The sequence below is a fragment of the Poromitra crassiceps genome (assembly GCF_964638095.1).
Source record: "Poromitra crassiceps genome assembly, chromosome: 1".
NCBI lineage: Eukaryota > Metazoa > Chordata > Actinopteri > Beryciformes > Melamphaidae > Poromitra > Poromitra crassiceps.
The window spans coordinates 38,065,188-38,088,589 of record NC_139623.1 but is presented as its reverse complement, the minus strand read 5'-3'; the positions used below and the strand labels follow the sequence as shown (position 1 = coordinate 38,088,589).

General features: G+C 42.4%; 1 protein-coding gene across 1 annotated transcript in view; it reads left to right on the top strand.

Annotated features, from left to right (window-relative positions):
• The first annotated feature begins 21,001 nt into the window (after nucleotides 1-21,001).
• The window catches only part of pou2f3 (POU class 2 homeobox 3), a 46,390-nt gene continuing 43,989 nt past the window's right edge, over nucleotides 21,002-23,402 (top strand). Inside the window, exons 1-2 of the mRNA XM_083636470.1 lie at nucleotides 21,002-21,135; nucleotides 21,544-21,600. Of these exons, the coding sequence (XP_083492596.1) occupies nucleotides 21,552-21,600 (49 nt within the window). The 5' untranslated portion in view covers nucleotides 21,002-21,135; nucleotides 21,544-21,551. The remainder of the gene's footprint in view (nucleotides 21,136-21,543; nucleotides 21,601-23,402) is intronic.

The following is a 23,402-nucleotide window of genomic DNA, read 5'->3' as shown; positions in this document are numbered from 1 at the left end:
TCTAAAATAACTTCTTCAAAAACTTCGTTCGGTACGTCCATCTTTTGTTTTGTTGTTTGCCGTTCTGATACTTGGGTCAAATTGTCAAGTTAACGTAAAAGTTGACGAGCTAGAAACGCTGCCCATCCGGTCTAGGGCGGGCTCTAGGCCGGAACCAGGTAGGGTGACAAAATCAATTGTGAGCGGAAGCCAGGCTCTTTCTCGCCGAGAAGAGCCTGGTGACGCGAGGTTATTGCACCCCTGTAAAACCGGGCCTGACTAGGCATCTCGAGCGCTCGATTCCTAGGCTCGCCCATTGCGCGTCCTCACAAGCTGGACTGCAGCTTGCATATGCAGCTCGGCCCCTACGCGGCCTCGCCTACTCTATTGGGATGCGTAGCCCACAATTGCTCAACTTTGCATCACTGACTACGTTTACATGCACACAATATTCCACTATTATTCGGAAAATGACAATATTCTGAATTTGATAAGCAATTGTGTGTCAGACAGAGTGGTCAGCAATACGGGAGCACCACAGGGGACGGTCTTCTCTCCCTTCTTCTTCACCATCTACACCACGGACTTCACCTACCAGACAGAGTCTTGCCACCTTCAGAAGTTCTCTGATGACTCTGCGATAGTGGGATGTATCAAAGATGGCGACGATGAGGAGTATCGGGATGTGGTGGCCAACTTTGTCACATGGTGTGAGCTGAACCACCTGCAGCTCAACGTGTCAAAGACAAAGGAGCTAGTGGTGGACCTGAGGAGGGTCAAGGCTCCGGTGACCCCTGTTTCAATCCACGGGGTCAGTGTTGACATAGTGGAGGATTACAAGTACCTTGGAGTGTACATTGACAATAAACTAGACTGGGCTAAGAACTCTGATGCACTCTACAAGAAGGGGCAAAGCCATCTCTACTTTCTGAGACGGCTGAGGTCCTTCAACGTCTGCCGGACCATGCTCAGGATGTTCTATGAGTCGGTAGTGGCTAGTGCCTTCCTGTATGCTATTGTGTGCTGGGGCAGCAGGCTGAAGGCAGCGGATGCCAACAGACTCAACAAACTGATCCGTAAGGCCAGGGACATTGTGGGGCTGGATCTCTCTGACTGCGGTGTCAGAGAAGAGAATGTTGTCCAGGCTACGCTCCATCATGAACAATGACTCGCACCCACTCCACGGCGTGCTAGTCAAACACAGGAGTACGTTCAGTGAGAGACTGATTCCACCTAGATGCAATACGGAGAGGCACAGGAAATCATTCCTGCCTGTGGCCATTGGTCTATTTAATGCCTCTCTTAAAAGAGCACCTTGGAGACGCTCAGTCTCCCTGAGACTGAGCCAGCCGATAGGTTAACTGAGCATGGCTGAGCCACGTGTAACGTATAGGGCAAGCCGACTTAATATAAGGCCAGGGTGCAATAATGATAATTGACACGGAATGTATACTTACTCTACGAATTGTATTTTGCTACTGACATTCTACTTATTTTTTGCTTCTATCGCATTTACTAGTTATTCTATGCTATGTTGTGTTTTTTTGCTTATTTGCTTATATTGCATTTACTACTGTCTATTTTATGCTATGTGTGTTCTGTGAGCGAGCTACTGTAACTTGTCCCAATTTCCCCCCGGGGATCATTAAAGTCTTTCTGATTCTGATTCTGATTCTGATCATGTAAACAGCATATTCCAGTTGAATTTTCCAAATTTAGCATTTTCTGATTAAGACGTGGGTTATTCCAGTATTATTTGGGTTTTAGCAGGATTCTTTGATCATGCATACAGCGCATTCGGAATATGCGCCTCAATCAGGGTTTTTACCACAGTTTGCGATGCATCTTGCCTGTTTGCGGTCAGCAGATGTGTGCTAATCATATAATCATCATCTCTCGCATGCGAAAAGGAAAACCCACATTCCTGATCGGGAGGAGACGAGAAACACGGGAGATGACACAACTCTTATAACTGACTGGCCTAACAACGTAGCCGGGTGATTCTCTGGAACGGGTGCACTTTAAGGGCCCTATCTTCGTACGGCGCTATCGTTTGCGTGCCTCTTATTGCTATCTTCCCTGTGTCTTAAAGGAACACTCCGCCCATTTTCAACCAGCTTTGTATCATTAGAACATCAGTAGTATATCAGAAAACTGTAAACGGTTTTGAAGTCTGTCATTTTGTGAAGCGCTTTGGGTGTCTAGAAAAGCGCTATATAAATCCAATCATTATTATTATTATTATTATTTAATTTGACAGTTATTGAGTGTTAAAGTGTGGACCAGTGACATCACTGGTCCACACTAACTCAAATTAATAACTCATTAACTCAAATCAACTCTCAATAACTGTCAAACTATTCATCATTCATCTAGTTTGACAGTTATTGAGAGTTGATTTGAGTTAATGAGTTATTAATTTGAGTTAGTGTGGACCAGTGATGTCACTGGTCCACACTTTAACTCAATAACTGTCAAATTAAATGACAGACTTCAAAACCATTTACAGTTTTCTGATATACTACTGATGTTCTAATGATACAAAGCTGGTTGAAAATGGGCAGAGTGTTCCTTTAAGCTATCATCTGCCTCAACCATCCAGTTTTCCGCTGGGATCTAAGCGCAGACACAGGTGTAGGTGTGGCCAAGGCGTGTCCGTGGGCATCTAGCCTATCATCTGCCTCCCGCAAGTGTAATTTTGCGCTCTGGCGAACATACCGTCGCTATGTTCCGAGCGTAAACAGAGGTTTGGGCGTTGCCCGTGCCAAAATAGGCATTCCAGCGCAATGTGTTAGAAAAAAGGGCCTTGGGTGATCTCAATTTTAACGCCACCAAATAGTAGGTCTTAGCGCAAAAAAACCCACTATGCCAGGCGTATGCCTGAGCGCACAAAGTATTCTCCGAGCAGTGCAGGAAATCCTCGCTTGGATACATTACGCACAACATGGATGTCACTCTCCAACACCTCGCGCCTGCACACACTCTTCTCTCCTCAGAATGCCACGTTGATTTTCAACTATAGCCTACATTGCAGAAAAAACACACATTGATTTAAAAATGATAATTCGTTTGTCATGGTTTTATTAGGCTACATAATTCCCGACCATACAGGTCTGTCGTGTGAGGTAACAGTAGATTGCTTTTGAGAAAGTTGTGACGGTGTTGTGCCAAAAAGTGATTTGCACACAGACTCCCGCTCCGCCAGACCCTCGTTCCCCTAATCCAATTCAAAATGCAAATCACTTTTTGGCACAACACCTGTCCGGCCAGTACAGTAACTTCTTTCCCTGCAATTGCACGCATGCAAGACCAGCTTCTCCACAGCGCGGATGGCGTGGCTGCAGTCAATGGCTTAACCAGAGTGGACAATTCTGACATAGGCTATTGAAATAGGCTAGAATTCAAATCTCACATCTCACTATTAAAGAAACAAATATTTTTAGATGTGTAGCCTATGTTATAGCCTATATGAACGAAATGTCTAATTACAGTAAGCATACGCTTTGGGACATGGGGATATTCACTGCGTAATTGCACAGCGGCCCTTTGTGTTTCAAATGGATCGTTCCATCAGCATCAATTTTCGTTACCAATCCAAATTGGTTCATCCTCCAATTCTCTTCCCTCTCTCATTCTCTCCCCTCTCTCTCTCCCCCTCTCTCTCTCTCTCTCCCCTTCTCTCTTTTCTCTCTCTCTCATTGTTTCTCTGCTTGCACTCAGCAAGAAAGAAGCTGGTGTCACAGACGTGATGGCGGTGACGCTGTGGCTTTTAAGGGGAGTGATCTCACACTTGTGATCATCACTCACTACAATACTGTTTTGGGCATAAACACGCCTAGCCTATATGAGGTTTGCGCCGAGATGATGCGAAATGCAGCGGGCCAACACGCCCACAATTAGGGCTTTGCGTGGCGCTATTCCAGCGCAAAACGGGTGCTAACACAAAATTACAGCCGTTGCGAAGATAGGGCCCTAACTCCCCCAGACTTACTTTATATATTTCCAATTAAAGAAAACCACAAAATGCATTTTAAAACTGTCAATTAACTCATTCTCTGCCAAAGACGTACCCGGACGTACTTTTAACAATGGCGTTCTGTGCCAAAGACGTACTCGGACGTACTTTCATGTTTTGGGTGTTTACATTACATCAGACACTTTCCCAGCCTGTGACATTGTTTCAAGTCAAACTGATAAAAGGAACCCGCTAGTTTAGTATTTATGGGTGGAGCCTGTGGTCGAAACAGAGTCCGACCCAGTCGTTCTCGGATGGCGACGATGGCGAGGAAGACGCCGGCGTTTTTGTTGTTGCGCCATGGTGACGAAGGCTCCCCTTCACAGCGTTCTGATCCGTCTGACACAGATGAATCGGAGGAGGAGAAATGGGTGCCACTTGGAGAGCGATGACGATGGTAAAAAGTAGCCTATTTTTTGTATCGCGTTTGAGATGAAATGATCACACACACAACATTCGAGTATAATTGTCACGCATTGTTTATAACTTATGCCACCGGCATGACTCGCTTCACGTTTCCTCTTGCCAGCTCTCCCTCTCAAGGGAGAGCTCTGTCACACTCAAGGGAGGGGGAATCACATGGATACGTCAAACGCGTCAAACCGCGTCACACACCCGTCCCCAGCAACCAAGGCGAAACGTGTCACATAAACATTTCAAAGTTTACAGCACTAACGTAGCTATTGTGTGATCTTCTGTGCTAACGTTAGTTATGAGAGGTAACGTGACAGCAGGTAACGTTACAGCACTCGTTATTCCTGTGTGTGTGTGTGTGTGTGTGTGTGTGAGAGTGTGAGAGAGAGAGAGAGAGTGTGTGAGTGTGACCACATAAGGGTTCGTTCCATTTGTTTATGCTTTTATCAAGCTAAGACCGACACAGCTCCCTCAAATACATTCTCTTATTTTTTTTATTTTTTTTATTTATTTGGGAAAACAAATACTGTATATGTCTGATGTGTCACTGAGGCAAAAAATAAAAGGCTCAAAAGAGAGTTCTGCTTGAAACGGTGTCCTTCACTAAAAACCTCTTTTTCTCATATTTATCTCCCAAGGAGGGCATTTTTAGTGAAAACAAGCTAACTTCCACTGCTTGTAACTAAACAAGGAAACATGGGAGAGTTTCAGTTTTTCACAAGGGGTAAGAAGAGAGTCTCTGCTTTATTGTGAGATATGTTGTGTAATTTTATTCCTAGCACAGAATATTCTGTGGGTCCTGGAAGATCAGGAAATATGCTCAAAATCCTGGCACTGGGAGCACACAGACCGAAATGACCCTGGCAGAGAATGAATTAATAGAACCAGGTGTCTTTGCATTATAATGCAAAATAAAATAAAATGTTTTATTTTATCTTTAAAAAAAAGATGTCAAAGTAGTAGCCTAGAATATGACACACATATTGCATGTCCTCACTGACCATCATTACATTTTCATTGAATATCAAACTAATAAAAATTGCAATTAATACCAACATTTTGCTGCTAATATAATCATGTGTTTGTTTACTTTGACTAAACATGCTTTTTTCTGAAAAAAAAAACATGAATTATCTAAGAAATTGCAATATTTACACACGTCCCCCAGTTTGTTTGTTTGTGACTTGGACTCGAACACTGGGGACTTGAGACTTGACTCAGACTCGAGATAGTGACTTGACTACAACACTGTCAGTCACAGTTACAGTCACGCTTTTAGAGTTCAATGTTATGTGCTGAATACAATTTTAAGTCAAAATGAGAATCCAGCAAGGTAGTTTTCTTCGCAGTAGCCTATGCTGTACACATAATATTGTTTTTACTACTGACCATGGACATATCCATTCTGTTGATGTCTGTGATGGAGTTATGCTTTTGTGATTTAATGTTAAATGCTTCATGGAATGTTTTGTTTTTCATGTTCACGTAGGCGTTTAATATGAAAAACTTGGATATCATCACAACGCCAAACATTTCAGCAGCAAGTTCCTGAAATGGAGCAGATGATGCTTGTAAGAATACAGTCAGGGCTCCTGTTTGTTCTCAACAGAAAAACGCCGCTGATTCTACCTGCATCTCTCTCTCTCCCCACGTGGGAGGACAAGCTATGGCTGCATGTAAACGTGAATATTAGTGGATTATTCATTTAGTCGGAATATTGTCTTTCTGAATATGGGCAAAAACCGGAATGTTGTGTGCATGTAAAGACATACTCACTGATGACATCACTCACTGATTACATCACAATGATGTCACACAATGTCTATGACATCATCAGTGATGTCACAATTGCCCGAGTGTAACCAAAAACCACAATTGTTCGAGTGACATCACTGATGTCACAAAGCCTATGACATCATCAGTGCCTATGACATCATCAGTCATGTCATAAGATGATTTTGGTCAATAATGTCACTGATGACTAGGCATGGGTCGGTTTGAAAAATTTGAAACCGGTTCGATATTCCCCCCAAAAACGTATCAAACCGGTATATCGAATTTTACAAAACAAAAAAAAAAAAAAAATTTTTTTAGTGCAGCCCAAAAAATGACTGTAATGCGACTGCAGTTGGTGGTGATAATACACCTCTAAGCTGGTATGCCAACCAGCACTAACACTGAATAAAAATAAGCAGAACCATAACTGTAACAACACACAGTTTTTATTTCTCATAACTATTCTTCAAACATCAACATAATTAACAAAATAAGACTTTTGCCTACTAGTGCAACTTGAGAAGAGGCTAATACGAAAAATAGTGCAATTGAATTTACTGGCACAATTCTTTTAATTAAAAAAAAAAAATCTTTTTTCGTTTTTTTCGGTTCGCACGTGATCAAACCGGTTTGGGCTTGTACACCGAACTGAACCGGTAAAACCGGAAATCGACCCATGCCTACTGATGACATCACTGAAGATGTCATACATTGTGACATCATGGGACAAAATTTTAAACAGTGCCCACTTGAAACAAACAGTGCCCACGTTCTCCCTTTTATTAAAAAAAAAAAGGCTAGGCTATGATTTATGACATCACTGATGATGTCACAATGTCTATGACATCATCAGTGCCTATGGCATCATCAGTGATGCCATAAGATGATTTTGTTATTATGACATCAGTGGGACAAAAATTTAAACAGAACAGACCGAGATTGCCCACTTTCCCCTTTTATAGATAATAAGATAGATAGATAGATAGATAGATAGATAGATAGATAGATAGATAGATAGATAGATAGATAAAAAAACACCTGTACAGTGTGCACTATGTCACCATCAGTGACCACACTGATGATGACATTCTCGTTTCAGAGAATGTCTAGTTAAACTCTGAAAAAAGTATAGTAGCTACTACTAAATTTGAAGGATTGAGAGATAAATTCTCACAAACATTGATGATCTGTTTAAAGAATAGCCACCAAGCTATATACAAACAATTGTGCATATTTGATATCCTGGCTGTTTTGTAGAGCATATTTATGTGGAACCTGGACTGTTTTTCTGGGCTGCTACTGAAGTCGTCGCTATTCCACTGTCACTGGTTCATCTAATCATCGTCATCATCATCCTCCCCATCATTGGAGCCTGCTGCTGGATGGGTGTTCCTTGCCAAATAGGGGTAGTAGGGATTTCATTGCACGCTAGACAAACAACACTGATCCATTTCTGTTCTCCTTTGGTCCACCTGACTCTGACCCAGATCTGTTTATTTACAGTAGGGGTCGGCCAGAGTAACCAAAATAACTAGAAGTGCACAGAGAGTGCAGACCTCCGCCGCCAATAGTCCAGTCTGCTATGATATGAACATTTTGTGAGGCAGATCAGATCTGCTCCAAAATTGAATGGGTTATTCCTTGGTCCATGCTATACATACCCGTTTCATGTTTCATGAAAACCAGCCCAGTAGTTTTTCTGTTTCCATCATTCATGCAAATGACATCACAACTTAACTAAAATCAACTCTCAATAACTGTTAAACTAAATTAATGTCCGCAGAACTGTTTACAGTTTTCTGATACTACTGATTTTGTAATGATACAAAGCTGGTTGAAAATTGGCAGTGTTCCCTTAAGGTTCCCCCAGTTCCACGAGTAATATGTAGCAAAGCGTTTCTAACTGTTAGACCAGATAATTTATATCAATATGGTCATCTGAAATTAGCTCGTTTACAGCTTTAGATAACAGAGCTAATGTTTATGAGTTCACATTTAATCCTGCGATTTTGTTGTACTATTACAGTGGTGGTGTTCACTTTTACTAGCACTATAGGCATCTCACATATCATAAGATGATTTTGCTCTTATGACATCACTATGACATCATCAGGGCCTATGATGACATCATCAGTGATGTCATAAGATGATTTTGCTCCTATGACATCATCAGTGGGTCAAAAATTGAAACAGAGAACAGACAGAGATTGCCCACTTGCCCCTTTTATAGAGATAGATAGATAGATAGATAGATAGATAGATAGATAGATAGATGGATGGATGGATGGATGGATGGATAGACAGACAGACAGACAGACAGACAGACAGACAGACAGACAGACAGACAGACAGACAGACAGATAGATAGATAGATAGATAGATAGATAGATAGATCGATAGATAGATAGATAGATGGATAGCTTATTCAACTTCTCATTTTTGTCGGATGGAGAGCCAGACGAGCCCCGCTGGAGTTTTTGCTGGCAAATGACCAGGGAGCTGTCAATGCAGCCAACATGGACGGAAGGTAAACATTGACCATTTGCATATACTGTACCGATCCTTTAAAAGCTACAACAAGCTATTTGCAGACCACTGGAAGGTGACAGAAACCTCGACAGATTTGTTACAAAAAGTAACTATACGGAGAAGTGTGGCCTGATACCAGTCTTTTACACGTTTTAGTTTTAAAAATGAAATGCTAGTGAATGGACCAGGAGGAGCAGAATGTGACAAGAAGCTTTAGAAAAGAGCAGTTTATATATTATAGGTTGACCCTTTTATGTTTCTCTCTCTAAGTTCTAGTTAATTGTGTGTGTGTGTGTGTGTGTGTGTGTGTGTGTGTGTGTGTGTGTGTGTGTGTGTGTGTGTGTGTGTGTGCGTGTGCGTGCGTGCGTGCCTGTCTGTCTGTCTGTCTAGTCTAGTCTGTCTAGTCTGCATAATGGCTCAAACATTATTAACCGTGGGTGACTTGCTGGTAGTCTGCATAATGGCTCAAACATTATTAACTGTGGGTGACTTGCTGGTAGTCTGCATAATGGCTCAAACATTATTAACTGTGGGTGACTTGCTGGTAGTCTACATAATGGCTCAAACATGATTAACTATGGGTGACTTGCTGGTAGTCTGCATAAAGGGCTCAAACATTATTAACTGTGGGTGACTTGCTGGTAGTCTGCATAATGGCTCAAACATTATTAACTGTGGGTGACTTGCTGGTAGTCTACATAATGGCTCAAACATTATTAACTGTGGGTGACTTGCTGGTAGTCTACATAAGGGCTCAAACATTATTAACTGTGGGTGACTTGCTGTGGGTGACTTGCTGGTAGTCTGCATAATGGCTCAAACATTATTAACCATCAGGGGACTTGCTGGTAGTCTGCATAAAGGGCTCAAACATTATTAACTGTGGGTGACTTGCTGGTAGTCTACATAATGGCTCAAACATTATTAACTGTGGGTGACTTGCTGGTAGTCTACATAATGGCTAAAACATTATTAACCGTCAGGGGACTTGCTGGTAGTCTGCATAATGGCTCAAACATTATTAACTGGGTGACTTGCTGGTAGTCTACATAAGGGCTCAAACATTATTAACTGTGGGTGACTTGCTGTGGGTGACTTGCTGGTAGTCTGCATAATGGCTCAAACATTATTAACCGTCAGGGGACTTGCTGGTAGTCTGCATAAAGGGCTCAAACATTATTAACTGTGGGTGACTTGCTGGTAGTCTACATAATGGCTCAAACATTATTAACTGTGGGTGACTTGCTGGTAGTCTACATAATGGCTCAAACATTATTAACCGTCAGGGGACTTGCTGGTAGTCTGCATAATGGCTCAAACATTATTAACTGTGGGTGACTTGCTGGTAGTCTACATAATGGCTCAAACATTATTAACTGTGGGTGACTTGCTGGTAGTCTACATAAGGGCTCAAACATTATTAACTGTGGGTGACTTGCTGTGGGTGACTTGCTGGTAGTCTGCATAATGGCTCAAACATTATTAACCATCAGGGGACTTGCTGGTAGTCTGCATAAAGGGCTCAAACATTATTAACTGTGGGTGACTTGCTGGTAGTCTACATAATGGCTCAAACATTATTAACTGTGGGTGACTTGCTGGTAGTCTACATAATGGCTCAAACATTATTAACCGTCAGGGGACTTGCTGGTAGTCTGCATAATGGCTCAAACATTATTAACTGGGTGACTTGCTGGTAGTCTACATAAGGGCTCAAACATTATTAACTGTGGGTGACTTGCTGGTAGTCTGCATAATGGCTCAAACATTATTAACCGTCAGGGGACTTGCTGGTAGTCTGCATAAAGGGCTCAAACATTATTAACTGTGGGTGACTTGCTGGTAGTCTACATAATGGCTCAAACATTATTAACTGTGGGTGACTTGCTGGTAGTCTGCATAATGGCTTAAACATTATTAACTGTGGGTGACTTGCTGGTAGTCTACATAATGGCTCAAACATTATTAACTGTGGGTGACTTGCTGGTAGTCTACATAATGGCTCAAACATTATTAACTGTGGGTGACTTGCTGGTAGTCTACATAAGGGCTCAAACATTATTAACTGTGGGTGACTTGCTGGTAGTCTACATAATGGCTCAAACATTATTAACCGTCAGGGGACTTGCTGGTAGTCTGCATAATGGCTCAAACATTATTAACTGTGGGTGACTTGCTGGTAGTCTACATAATGGCTCAAACATTATTAACTGTGGGTGACTTGCTGGTAGTCTACATAATGGCTCAAACATTATTAACTGTCAGGGGACTTGCTGGTAGTCTGCATAATGGCTCAAACATTATTAACTGTCAGGGGACTTGCTGGTAGTCTGCATAATGGCTCAAACATTATTAACCATGCGTCACTTGCTGGTAGTCTACATAATGGCTCAAACATTATTAACTGTGGGTGACTTGTTGGTAGTCTACATAATGGCTCAAACATTATTAACTGTGGGTGACTTGCTGGTAGTCTGCATAATGGCTCAAACATTATTAACTGTTGGTGACTTTCTGGTAGTCTGCATAAAGGGCTCAAACATTATTAACTGTGGGTGACTTGCTAGTTGTCTACATAATGGCTCAAACATTATTAACTGTTGGTGACTTTCTGGTAGTCTGCATAATGGCTCAAACATTATTAACTGTTGGTGACTTGCTGGTAGTCTACATAATGGCTCAAACATTATTAACTGTGGGTGACTTGCTAGTTGTCTACATAATGGCTCAAACATTATTAACTGTTGGTGACTTTCTGGTAGTCTGCATAATGGCTCAAACATTATTAACTGTGGGTGACTTGCTGGTAGTCTACATAATGGCTCAAACATTATTAACTGTTGGTGACTTTCTGGTAGTCTGCATAAAGGGCTCAAACATTATTAACTGTGGGTGACTTGCTAGTTGTCTACATAATGGCTCAAACATTATTAACTGTTGGTGACTTTCTGGTAGTCTGCATAGTGGCTCAAACATTATTAACTGTGGGTGACTTGCTGGTAGTCTACATAATGGCTCAAACATTATTAACTGTTGGTGACTTTCTGGTAGTCTGCATAATGGCTCAAACATTATTAACTGTGGGTGACTTGCTAGTTGTCTACATAATGGCTCAAACATTATTAACTGTTGGTGACTTTCTGGTAGTCTGCATAATGGCTCAAACATTATTAACTGTGGGTGACTTTCTGGTAGTCTGCATAATGGCTCAAACATTATTAACTGTTGGTGACTTTCTGGTAGTCTGCATAATGGCTCAAACATTATTAACTGTTGGTGACTTGCTGGTAGTCTACATAAAGGGCTCAAACATTATTAACTGTTGGTGACTTGCTGGTAGTCTACATAAAGGGCTCAAACATTATTAACTGTTGGTGACTTTCTGGTAGTCTGCATAATGGCTCAAACATTATTAACTGTTGGTGACTTGCTGGTAGTCTACATAAAGGGTTCAAACAGTATTAACTGTTGGTGACTTGCTGGTAGTCTACATAAAGGGCTCAAACATTATTAACTGTTGGTGACTTTCTGGTAGTCTGCATAATGGCTCAAACATTATTAACTGTTGGTGACTTGCTGGTAGTCTACATAAAGGGCTCAAACATTATTAACTGTGGGTGACTTGCTAGTTGTCTACATAATGGCTCAAACATTATTAACTGTTGGTGACTTTCTGGTAGTCTGCATAATGGCTCAAACATTATTAACTGTTGGTGACTTGCTGGTAGTCTACATAAAGGGCTCAAACAGTATTAACTGTTGGTGACTTGCTGGTAGTCTACATAAAGGGCTCAAACATTATTAACTGTTGGTGACTTGCTGGTAGTCTACATAAAGGGCTCAAACATTATTAACTGTGGGTGACTTGCTGGTAGTCTACATAAAGGGCTCAAACATTATTAACTGTGGGTAACTTGCTGGTAGTCTACATAATGGCTCAAACATTATTAACTGTGGGTGACTTGCTGGTAGTCTGCATAATGGCTCAAACATTATTAACTGTGGGTGACTTGCTGGTAGTCTACATAATGGCTCAAACATTATTAACTGTAGGTGACTTGCTGGTAGTCTGCATAATGGCTCAAACATTATTAACTGTTGGTGACTTGCTGGTAGTCTGCATAAAGGGCTCAAACATGATTAACTGTGGGTGACTTGCTAGTTGTCTACATAATGGCTCAAACATTATTAACTGTTGGTGACTTTCTGGTAGTCTGCATAATGGCTTAAACATTATTAACTGTGGGTGACTTGCTAGTTGTCTACATAATGGCTCAAACATTATTAACTGTTGGTGACTTTCTGGTAGTCTGCATAATGGCTTAAACATTATTAACTGTGGGTGACTTGCTGGTAGTCTACATAATGGCTCAAACATTATTAACTGTTGGTGACTTTCTGGTAGTCTGCATAATGGCTCAAACATTATTAACTGTTGGTGACTTGCTGGTAGTCTGCATAAAGGGCTCAAACATTATTAACTGTGGGTGACTTGCTAGTTGTCTACATAATGGCTCAAACATTATTAACTGTTGGTGACTTTCTGGTAGTCTGCATAATGGCTTAAACATTATTAACTGTGGGTGACTTGCTGGTAGTCTACATAATGGCTCAAACATTATTAACTGTTGGTGACTTTCTGGTAGTCTGCATAATGGCTCAAACATTATTAACTGTGGGTGACTTGCTGGTAGTCTGCATAATGGCTCAAACATTATTAACTGTGGGTGACTTGCTAGTTGTCTACATAATGGCTCAAACATTATTAACTGTTGGTGACTTTCTGGTAGTCTGCATAATGGCTCAAACATGATTAACTGTTGGTGACTTGCTGGTAGTCTACATAATGGCTCAAACATTATTAACTGTTGGTGACTTGCTGGTAGTCTACATAAAGGGCTCAAACATTATTAACTGTTGGTGACTTGCTGGTAGTCTACATAAAGGGCTCAAACATTATTAACTGTTGGTGACTTTCTGGTAGTCTGCATAATGGCTCAAACATTATTAACTGTTGGTGACTTGCTGGTAGTCTACATAAAGGGCTCAAACATTATTAACTGTTGGTGACTTGCCGGTAGTCTACATAAAGGGCTCAAACATTATTAACTGTTGGTGACTTTCTGGTAGTCTGCATAATGGCTCAAACATTATTAACTGTTGGTGACTTGCTGGTAGTCTACATAAAGGGCTCAAACATTATTAACTGTCGGTGAAACTGTGGGTGAAACTGTGAGAGAATGCAACTCTGCATTCTCCCTCCTTCATTAACTTCTTTGCATCCTTTGACCTCTCCCTCTCTCCTTCTCCCCCCACTCACAATGCTGGAAACCTGCTCTATCTCATTTTCACCCGCTCCTGCCGTACCTCCACCCTCTCTGTTACCCCCCTCCCTGTATCAGATCACTACTTCATTACGTTCTCCCTCCCTATCTCCCTTCCCACCGTCCATCCATCTCCGACTCATTCTATTACCACCCGTCCCAACCTTCAGACTCTCCCACCTACGTCCCTCTCCTCTGCTGCCCTCTCTCTCCTTCCCTCTCCTGCTCAATTCTCTCTCCTATCCACGGATGATGCCTCCAACACCCTCCTATCCTCTCTCTCCTCTGCCCTTGATTCACTCTGTCCACTCATCACTAAACCTGCCCGGCCCTCTCCCCCCGCTCCATGGCTCACTGAACCTCTCCGCACCCACCGCTCAGAACTTCGTACTGCAGAAAGAACTTGGAAAAAGTCTCTCAACCCCCACGATCTCACAACTTATCAACATATCCTCTCCAATTTCACCTCTGCTGTTTCTACTTCAAAAACCTCCTTTTTCACTTCTTTAATCCAATCCTCCGCCTCCAACCCCAGCAAACTATTCTCCACCTTCTCTTCCCTCCTTAACCCCCCGCCCCCTCCCCCTCCCTCTGCCATTTCTGCCGATGACTTTCTATCTCACTTCACCAAGAAGGTTTACGACATCAGTTCCTCCTTCCCCTCACTCATCTCTCCTATCTCCAATCCAGTTCATCCACCCCCTACTCCCGGTCTGTCCACCTTCTCCCCCCTTTCCCCTGAAGATGTACTTCAACTCATCACTTCCAACCGCGCCACCTCCTGCCCCCTGGACCCGATCCCTTCCGCCCTCCTACAGTCCATCTCCCCTGACCTATCCCCATTCCTCACCACATTCATTAACTCCTCTCTTTCCTCTGGTCGATTCCCAACCATCTTAAAGACTGCCATTGTAAAACCTCTACTTAAAAAACCATCCCTCGACCCTACTGCCATCCACAACTACCGTCCTGTCTCTCTCCTCTCTTTCCTCTCCAAAACCATCGAACGTGCCGTCTCCAGTCAACTTTCCACTTATCTCTCCCATCACAATCTGTCTGACCCTCTCCAATCTGGTTTCAAACCCGCTCACTCAACCGAAACTGCTCTTCTCGCTGTCACTGAGGCACTTCACTCCGCCATGGCTTCATCCCTTTCCTCTGTTCTCATACTCCTGGATCTATCTGCTGCTTTCGACACTGTTAACCACCAAATCCTTCTTTCCACCCTTTCCGACTTGGGTGTCACTGGGTCTGCACTCTCCTGGTTCTCCTCCTATCTTTCCGATCGCTCCTACAGGGTTTCTTGGAGAGGCTCCCTTTCTACTCCTTGCACCCTTTCCACTGGTGTTCCTCAAGGTTCTGTTCTAGGTCCTTTCCTGTTCCTCCTCTACATGGGTTCACTTGGTCACGTCATTTCATCTCACGGTTTTTCCTATCACTCCTATGCCGACGACACACAGCTTTACCTTTCCTTCCCCCCCTCTGATACTTCAATTGGGTCACGGATCTCTGCCTGCCTGAAAGACGTTGGTGTCTGGATGGCGGATCACCACCTCAAACTCAACCCTGGAAAAACCGAGATCATCTTCCTCCCTGCCAAAGAATCCCCCCTGACTGACCTCTCCATATCCATTGACAACCACACCGTAACTCCATCTCAAACAGCTAAAAACCTGGGAGTGATCCTTGACCACCAACTCACCTTCTCTGCCTACATTGCCGCAACAGCACGCTCCTGCCGGTTCTCCCTCTTCAATATTCGCAAGATCCGCCCATTTCTCACCAGAGAAGCTACACAAATTCTCGTACAGGCACTGGTACTGTCATGCATCGACTACTGCAACGTCCTTTTGGCAGGCCTCCCTGCCTCTGAAATACTTCCTCTTCAGCTCATTCAGAACACAGCAGCCCGTCTGGTCTACAATTTACCTAGATTTTCCCATGTCACCCCCCTTTTCCGAGAGCTTCATTGGCTTCCCATCCTAGCACGCATCAAATTCAAAACTCTGGCACTAGCTTTCAAGGCCGTTCACCAAACAGCCCCCTCATACTTACAGTCTATGGTCACTTTTCAAACCTCTCACCGCCCACTCCGCCCCTCCACTAGTGCAGGACGTCTCGCCCCTCCCCTGCTACGTGGGCTCAGAAGCCGCTCTCGGTCGAGACTTTTCTCCTACCTGGCCCCAAAATGGTGGAATGAACTTCCCCCGGACATCAGGACTGCTGCATCACTCCCCATTTTCCGCAGGAAACTTAAAACTCACCTCTTCAGACTTTATATTGACTCTTCCTGAATTCCCTCCCTTCCCTCTGCCTGCTTTCCATGTGTTTGTAATTGAATTTTCTGTTTCTTATATGATTGCTCCTTTAACTGTTCTCACCTTTAATCTCCCCTTTTATATTGGCTTCTCATATTTTTACTACTGTTTTTCTATTTGATCTATTCATGTTATTGTGTGCTGTATATGATCATGATGTAAGTCGCTTTGGATAAAGGCGTCTGCTAAATACCAATAAAGTAAAGTAAAGTAAAGTAAAGTGATTTGCTAGTTGTCTACATAATGGCTCAAACATTATTAACTGTTGGTGACTTTCTGGTAGTCTGCATAATGGCTCAAACATTATTAACTGTTGGTGACTTGCTGGTAGTCTACATAAAGGGCTCAAACATTATTAACTGTTGGTGACTTACTGGTAGTCTACATAAAGGGCTCAAACATTATTAACTGTTGGTGACTTGCTGGTAGTCTACATAAAGGGCTCAAACATTATTAACTGTGGGTGACTTGCTGGTAGTCTACATAAAGGGCTCAAACATTATTAACTGTGGGTGACTTGCTGGTAGTCTACATAATGGCTCAAACATTATTAACTGTGGGTGACTTGCTGGTAGTCTACGTAATGGCTCAAACATTATTAACTGTGGGTGACTTGCTGGTAGTCTACATAATGGCTCAAACATTATTAACTGTTGGTGACTTTCTGGTAGTCTACATAATGGCTCAAACATTATTAACTGTTGGTGACTTTCTGGTAGTCTGCATAATGGCTCAAACATTATTAACTGTTGGTGACTTGCTGGTAGTCTACATAAAGGGCTCAAACATTATTAACTGTTGGTGACTTGCTGGTAGTCTACATAAAGGGCTCAAAATGTATTATTAGTTGGTGACTTGCTGGTAGTCTACATAAAGGGCTCAAACATTATTAACTGTGGGTGACTTGCTGGTAGTCTGTATAATGGCTCAAACATTATTAACTGTGGGTGACTTGCTGGTAGTCTACATAATGGCTCAAACATTATTAACTGTGGGTGACTTGCTGGTAGTCTACGTAATGGCTCAAACATTATTAACTGTGGGTGACTTGCTGGTAGTCTACATAATGGCTCAAACATTATTAACTGTTGGTGACTTTCTGGTAGTCTACATAATGGCTCAAACATTATTAACTGTTGGTGACTTTCTGGTAGTCTGCATAATGGCTCAAACATTATTAACTGTTGGTGACTTGCTGGTAGTCTACATAAAGGGCTCAAACATTATTAACTGTTGGTGACTTGCTGGTAGTCTACATAAAGGGCTCAAAATGTATTATTAGTTGGTGACTTGCTGGTAGTCTACATAAAGGGCTCAAACATTATTAACTGTGGGTGACTTGCTGGTAGTCTGTATAATGGCTCAAACATTATTAACTGTGGGTGACTTGCTGGTAGTCTACATAATGGCTCAAACATTATTAACTGTGGGTGACTTGCTCGTAGTCTGCATAATGGCTCAAACATTATTAACCGTGGGTGACGCCTTTTAGACATGCGTTGCCTGCAGAAGGAGATTGAACATGAGATCTGGGCCGGTAAAAATAAATATAAAGAGAAAATAGAGTCCTAGCGCCAAAAGAATTGTTTAGGATCTGCTTGGGACAGCATGAAAATAATCACTGGGGTCAAGGGGGGTGACAGGAGTAACATTCAGTTGGATGAATTTAATTCTGATGTTCAGTTGGCTCAGAGTTTTAATGATTTTTATGCCAGATTTGATGTTCACGATTTTAGTGAGAAACACTCTGAGATCAGAGACAGCCTTCTTCTGGCCCCCCCTCGGATCCCTTCTTTGATGAGCACGACGTCGGGAAGTGCTTCAAAGGGTGCAAACCCCAGCAGTGGAACACCTACATGGATGGAAGTTGGAAACCCTCATTAATGTTTTGATTGCACCTGTGTTTACCCTGCCTTTTAGACACAAAATGGCTGCTGTGATAAAGGTCAATGAACACCACAGATGGCAACATAAAAGAACAGGATGTAACTGATTACTAGCGAGATGCCACGCAGTTTCAACAATGCCGATGTACACCTGCTAAAGCAGCCAGCACGCTGTAACACTGTTCTGTCCAACGACCTGTGAGCCACAGGTTCAGCATTTTGTTGGAGATGATTCAAGAGGTTTCAGTGTCCACCATAACTCACAGATGAACTGCAAGCAGGGGCGGACTGCATAATCGGGCACGTCGGGCAAATGCCCGGTGGCCTGGCCTGGCCTGGCCTGCAAATTATTTTTTTATTTTTTTTGTGCCCGCAGTCAGGCCACTCACTGAACAGCAGGCCAGGCGCCGCCTACTGGTTTACTAGTGGTTTTATTACTTTATTCAGGGCAGGGACGTGCAGAGAACATTAGAGGGGCAGGGGCTCAAATTCATAAAAGGGCACTACATGTGAGGGAAATTTGAGGCAATTTGAAGGCCAATAGAGATACAATAGAGATAGATAGAGATAGAGATACAATAGAGCACACCCACTGGAACACGCCCCCTCAATCGGGAATGAGTGTCAAAACGAGTGTCAAATTCCTCCCTGAGCAGCAGGTGTCACTTATCTAGGCTGATTACTGCATTCAAGCTCAGTCTTGCTGTGACTCAGTGGGCGTGACTCCACAGTGACTTCTGCCTCTGTGACATCACATGCATACCCTCTATTTAGGGGTATAACTCATTTTAAATATTCCGATTTTAACCAGATTTAGAGGAATATCTCATTTTAGGATGAGACTTTGACAAACATACATACCTGATTCACGTTGACTGACTGATATATCTCTCAGACTGTGTGCGCCTGTGCTGCTGCTGTCCGTCTGCATGGTTGCTCTGGCTGAGTGGAGTGCGCACTGCTGGAGTGGGGACGGGCCACGTGCGTTTTTGGGTTGCCTTCAGGGGCAGTTTAGAAAAACACTCCTCCATGCAGAGGCCTATTACAAATGGTGCATTCAAGGCCAAGAGAGCTCGGAAAAGGCATTTCTCTTTGAATGCTGCCTTCAGTGATGGCATGGAAAGGGCAATTTCCATACAAAGCATCATTAGAAATGCATTCATGGTCAGGAAAGGGCACTTTTTATTTTATTTTTTCATGTGTCTGAGCTGTTTGTTTTGTTCATGTGTTGTTGGAATGAAAATGAAAAATGTATTATAATAAAAAATAAAAAAAATAAAAAAAGGGCACTTTTTACAGACTGAAAAAAAGGCAGGGGCTCAAGCCCCCTTTCATGTCTATGTGTGCACGTGCCTGGCCTGCTTGGTATCTAATGCCCGGCCTGAATTATGATCCCAGTCCGCCCCTGACTGCAAGTGTCATGAAAAGTCCGATTTTGGCTGATGGACCTGAGCCGCCTCCTCTCAGATTGTAAATCTAAATTGTAGATTAATAGAAATCTGACTACAATGGATGTAACAAAAACTTCCTGATTTCAATTAATTTTTAGTGCTACAAATGAAGCTACCCAGGGTGGGAATTACATGAAGGCAACGGAGGCCATGGCAGGACCGGTTGTCAATTTGAATGGTTTTAGTTACATATATATTTACTCACCAGGTGGCGACAAAAGGTAAATAACAGCCTTTTGTGTTGTACTGTATGTAGCCTACATTATTTATGTTTTTGTTTAAACTACAAACATAAATAAACGTCAACCTATGTTTTAACTACCACACACAGCCTATAATATTATAGCCTATGTTTATTTAAAAATTTAGGGGGCCCCTGGCAACTCCCGGGGCTCTAGGCAGCCGCTTAGTTCGCATATAGGGCAGGCCAGCCCTGGCCCTGAGATCCTAAAGGCCACCTTGGCAGTGCACTGCTACCAGCCTACTGCTGTCAGTTGCTTTAAAAGCGTCAGTGGTCTCAGTTTAATGTAGCCTGCCCTATTGTCTTTGTGCCCTGGCATGTGGCCTTGTGCCCCAAAATAAATTGTGACACCAAAGGCCAGATGGCCTTGCCCCTAAAATGACGAAATTCCCACCCTGGAGCTACCCATTGAAAATAATTGTATTTCAATTTAATTCTGCTGGAATTCATGCATTCACCTTTAATGCTCACTAATACAAACTGAACCATGCTCTCTACATGTAACATACAATATAGAAAGGTATTTGTTGACACTTTCTATGAAGGTCATGTCTATATGCATTATGAACACATTCCTAAGACATAATTCATAAGGCTTTATAAAATATTTTGTTGATTACAGTATAATACATTATGTCCACCACCTATAATACTTTATAGACTTGGTTATAAGTTACCATGCATGATTATAAATATTTATAAAGAGTTTTATAAAGCCTTAATGCATTATAATGTCTTGTGAATGTGCTCATAATGCATTATAGACATGACCTTCATAGAAAGGGATTCCTCTGTAAATCCATAAACTTCTTGTTATCCAAGGTATACTGTGAAGATGAGCTATATTTTGGTGTAACCTATATCTATTCAACCTCTTGAACAAACAAACACACACACACACACACACACACACACACACACACACACAAACACACACACAGATGCATGCTCTCTAAATTCGCATGCAGTAACCCCATTGTTGTTTTATGCAAAAACATGTGAAGCTGGATAGGACGCACAGAGACTTATGCAAATCAGCCTCTCAGGCTGCGTGGGGTATACTGGAGAGGTGAACGTTCCTCCACTTAGGAAAATGCAGATGAGCAGCTGTGGATTTCCAAAGTTTTCATCCCAATACTTCTAGCACCCTTTTGAATAATCAAGGAGACAGAAGGTCAAGCACCAGACACTGCTTAACTTGGGTGAGTCATTGCTTTGCTCCATACATGCTGCTCAACTAGAATTTATTGTCTATGTGTGCAGTATGTAACGTCATATAAATTTGCTTCATCTGAGCAATATTAACCATTTATGTGATTTGATTTGGCATGGTTTTGACTTTGAGAGATAGGGTGAGGACTGGGGGATGACTTGTCAATGCTGTATGGGCATATATTCCTTTCTTATGAATAGTATAACCAGGAATCACATGTGCGTGTTTGTGTGGTGGTGGTGGTGGTGGTGGCGGTGGGGGACAGGGGGTGGGGGTGGGGGTGTGCGGGCACCACATTAGAATAAACTCAAGATCATTTTACTGGGTGACCTGAGTGCTTCATTGCCCTGGTGAAGTTACAATCCTTTAGGAAAATCAGCTATATTTATCATTACAGATATTAAGATGAGTGCAGACACAGTAGGGCAGTCGGAGGCTTCGGCTGAACAGGCAGGTAAGATTCTCTTTCTTCACCTCCAAATCATCTGGCCATGTCGAGTCAGGAAACAAAGCTGTGCAGTTACGCTGTGTTGTTTTGTTTTACTCTTTGTTTTGTTTGATTTGTCCTTCTCTTAATTCCCATGGTGTACACCAGATCTATCATCTTGGTTACTGGTAATTGGAGACATTTTTCATCCGGTTAAACATGCATAGTAGTTGAGGCAGGTATTTGCCCCTTTTAATGTGGAAATGATCTCTGCAATAATCAGAAAATGAGATGACGTTTCCTGGATTGTCTAGTAATGTGATTCACAATGCTTTTGCTCATTCATTCAGCTGTAAGGGTATTTGTTGAACTTTGGGTCTGGGTGTATGCGTGTGTCAGTTTGACATGCTAAGAAGCTTTCTTTGTTCCAGAACCTTCCCTGTGCTCTGACTTGTTCTAAATGTTTAACATATGCTTGTCAAATACTTTAATCACTGTCTATTACCACAGAGCCAGTTAGAATAAATAACTTGCCAGGGTAATTAAAGGACAACTTTTCAGAATAATTACTTCCAACTTCACTTGAGATAACTTGTTTTAAGCAACACATTACTCTTTGTATTGGTCCACATAATGGCCAACTGATCTCGTCTTAAAGTATATAACTAAACAAAAGCAGCATTTCTCCCATGCACATGTTATTTCATGGGGAGTAGTGTGTGTTTATTGTGTCGGTTGGTCGGTGTACCAGGATGTACCTGAGGCTGTTTGCAGAGAGCTGGCTGCCCGGGGCTGAAGACACAAACCAGCCACCAAACCAGGAACAAGCGGCGGCAAATGTGGAACTTTTATTTAGACAGAGCTTGTGTGAGAGAAGTGAATAACGTATTTTTGGCATCCAGTCAATATCGAGCCTGGTTTTGTATCGGTTTTTTCATTCTCTGTTCCTGATTCCGACACACTGTAATCACATTACTACAGTGTAACATAAAACCATACAACAGTAACTCTGTGAGACATTTTTTCATCACATTTCAATACCATCCTCTCTATCTTCTATGTTGTTGGTATCTTACATGTAATTAGCTACTTTTGCAAATACAATGCTGTTATTTGACCCTGAATGGGCTGTTGTATGGGTCAGTGGAGACAGTGAAGGCTAGTACAAAGGGAAGATCCCTATGCAAACAAGTGTTTCAGTAAAAGCTTAAGATTACAATTAAGTGTAATTTTTCCCTGTCATTTTATTTTGACGTTTAAGTTTGTATATTTCTTTTCGAGCTTACCATTCAAAAGTGAAAGAATTATGAATTAAAGATGTAAATTATAATGGTATCATTAGAGACCACTACTTTTTATGTACTTTTCTGTGTGTCTGTGTGCATCAATGTGTTTGTGTGTGTGTGTGTGTGTGTGTGTGTGTGTGTGTGTGTGTGTGTGTGTGTGTGTGTGTGTGTGTGTGTGTGTGTGTGTGTGTGTGTGTGTGTGTGTGTGTGTGTGTGTGTGTGTGTGTGTGTGCGCGTGCGTGCGTGCGTGTGCGTGTGCGTGTGAGAGACTACTCAGGCTATGAGCTGATTTGCATGGCTTAAATTTCCATACTGGAAGTTTGGCTGTGGAGCGGGTGGGGGAGTGGGGTTGAAGGATGAGTCTGTTTCCATTGTACATGTCCAGCGGCTCGCTGCCTCCCATAGACTCCCATAGGCCCCATTTGACATTCAAATAATGCAAGCTTACCTGGCACACCTTTGAACTGCCCTCCTCCCTACACTCCTCTACTACTGTATCATCTCTGTCCCTCTTGCTCTCTGACAAGAGCTGTCATTGATGTA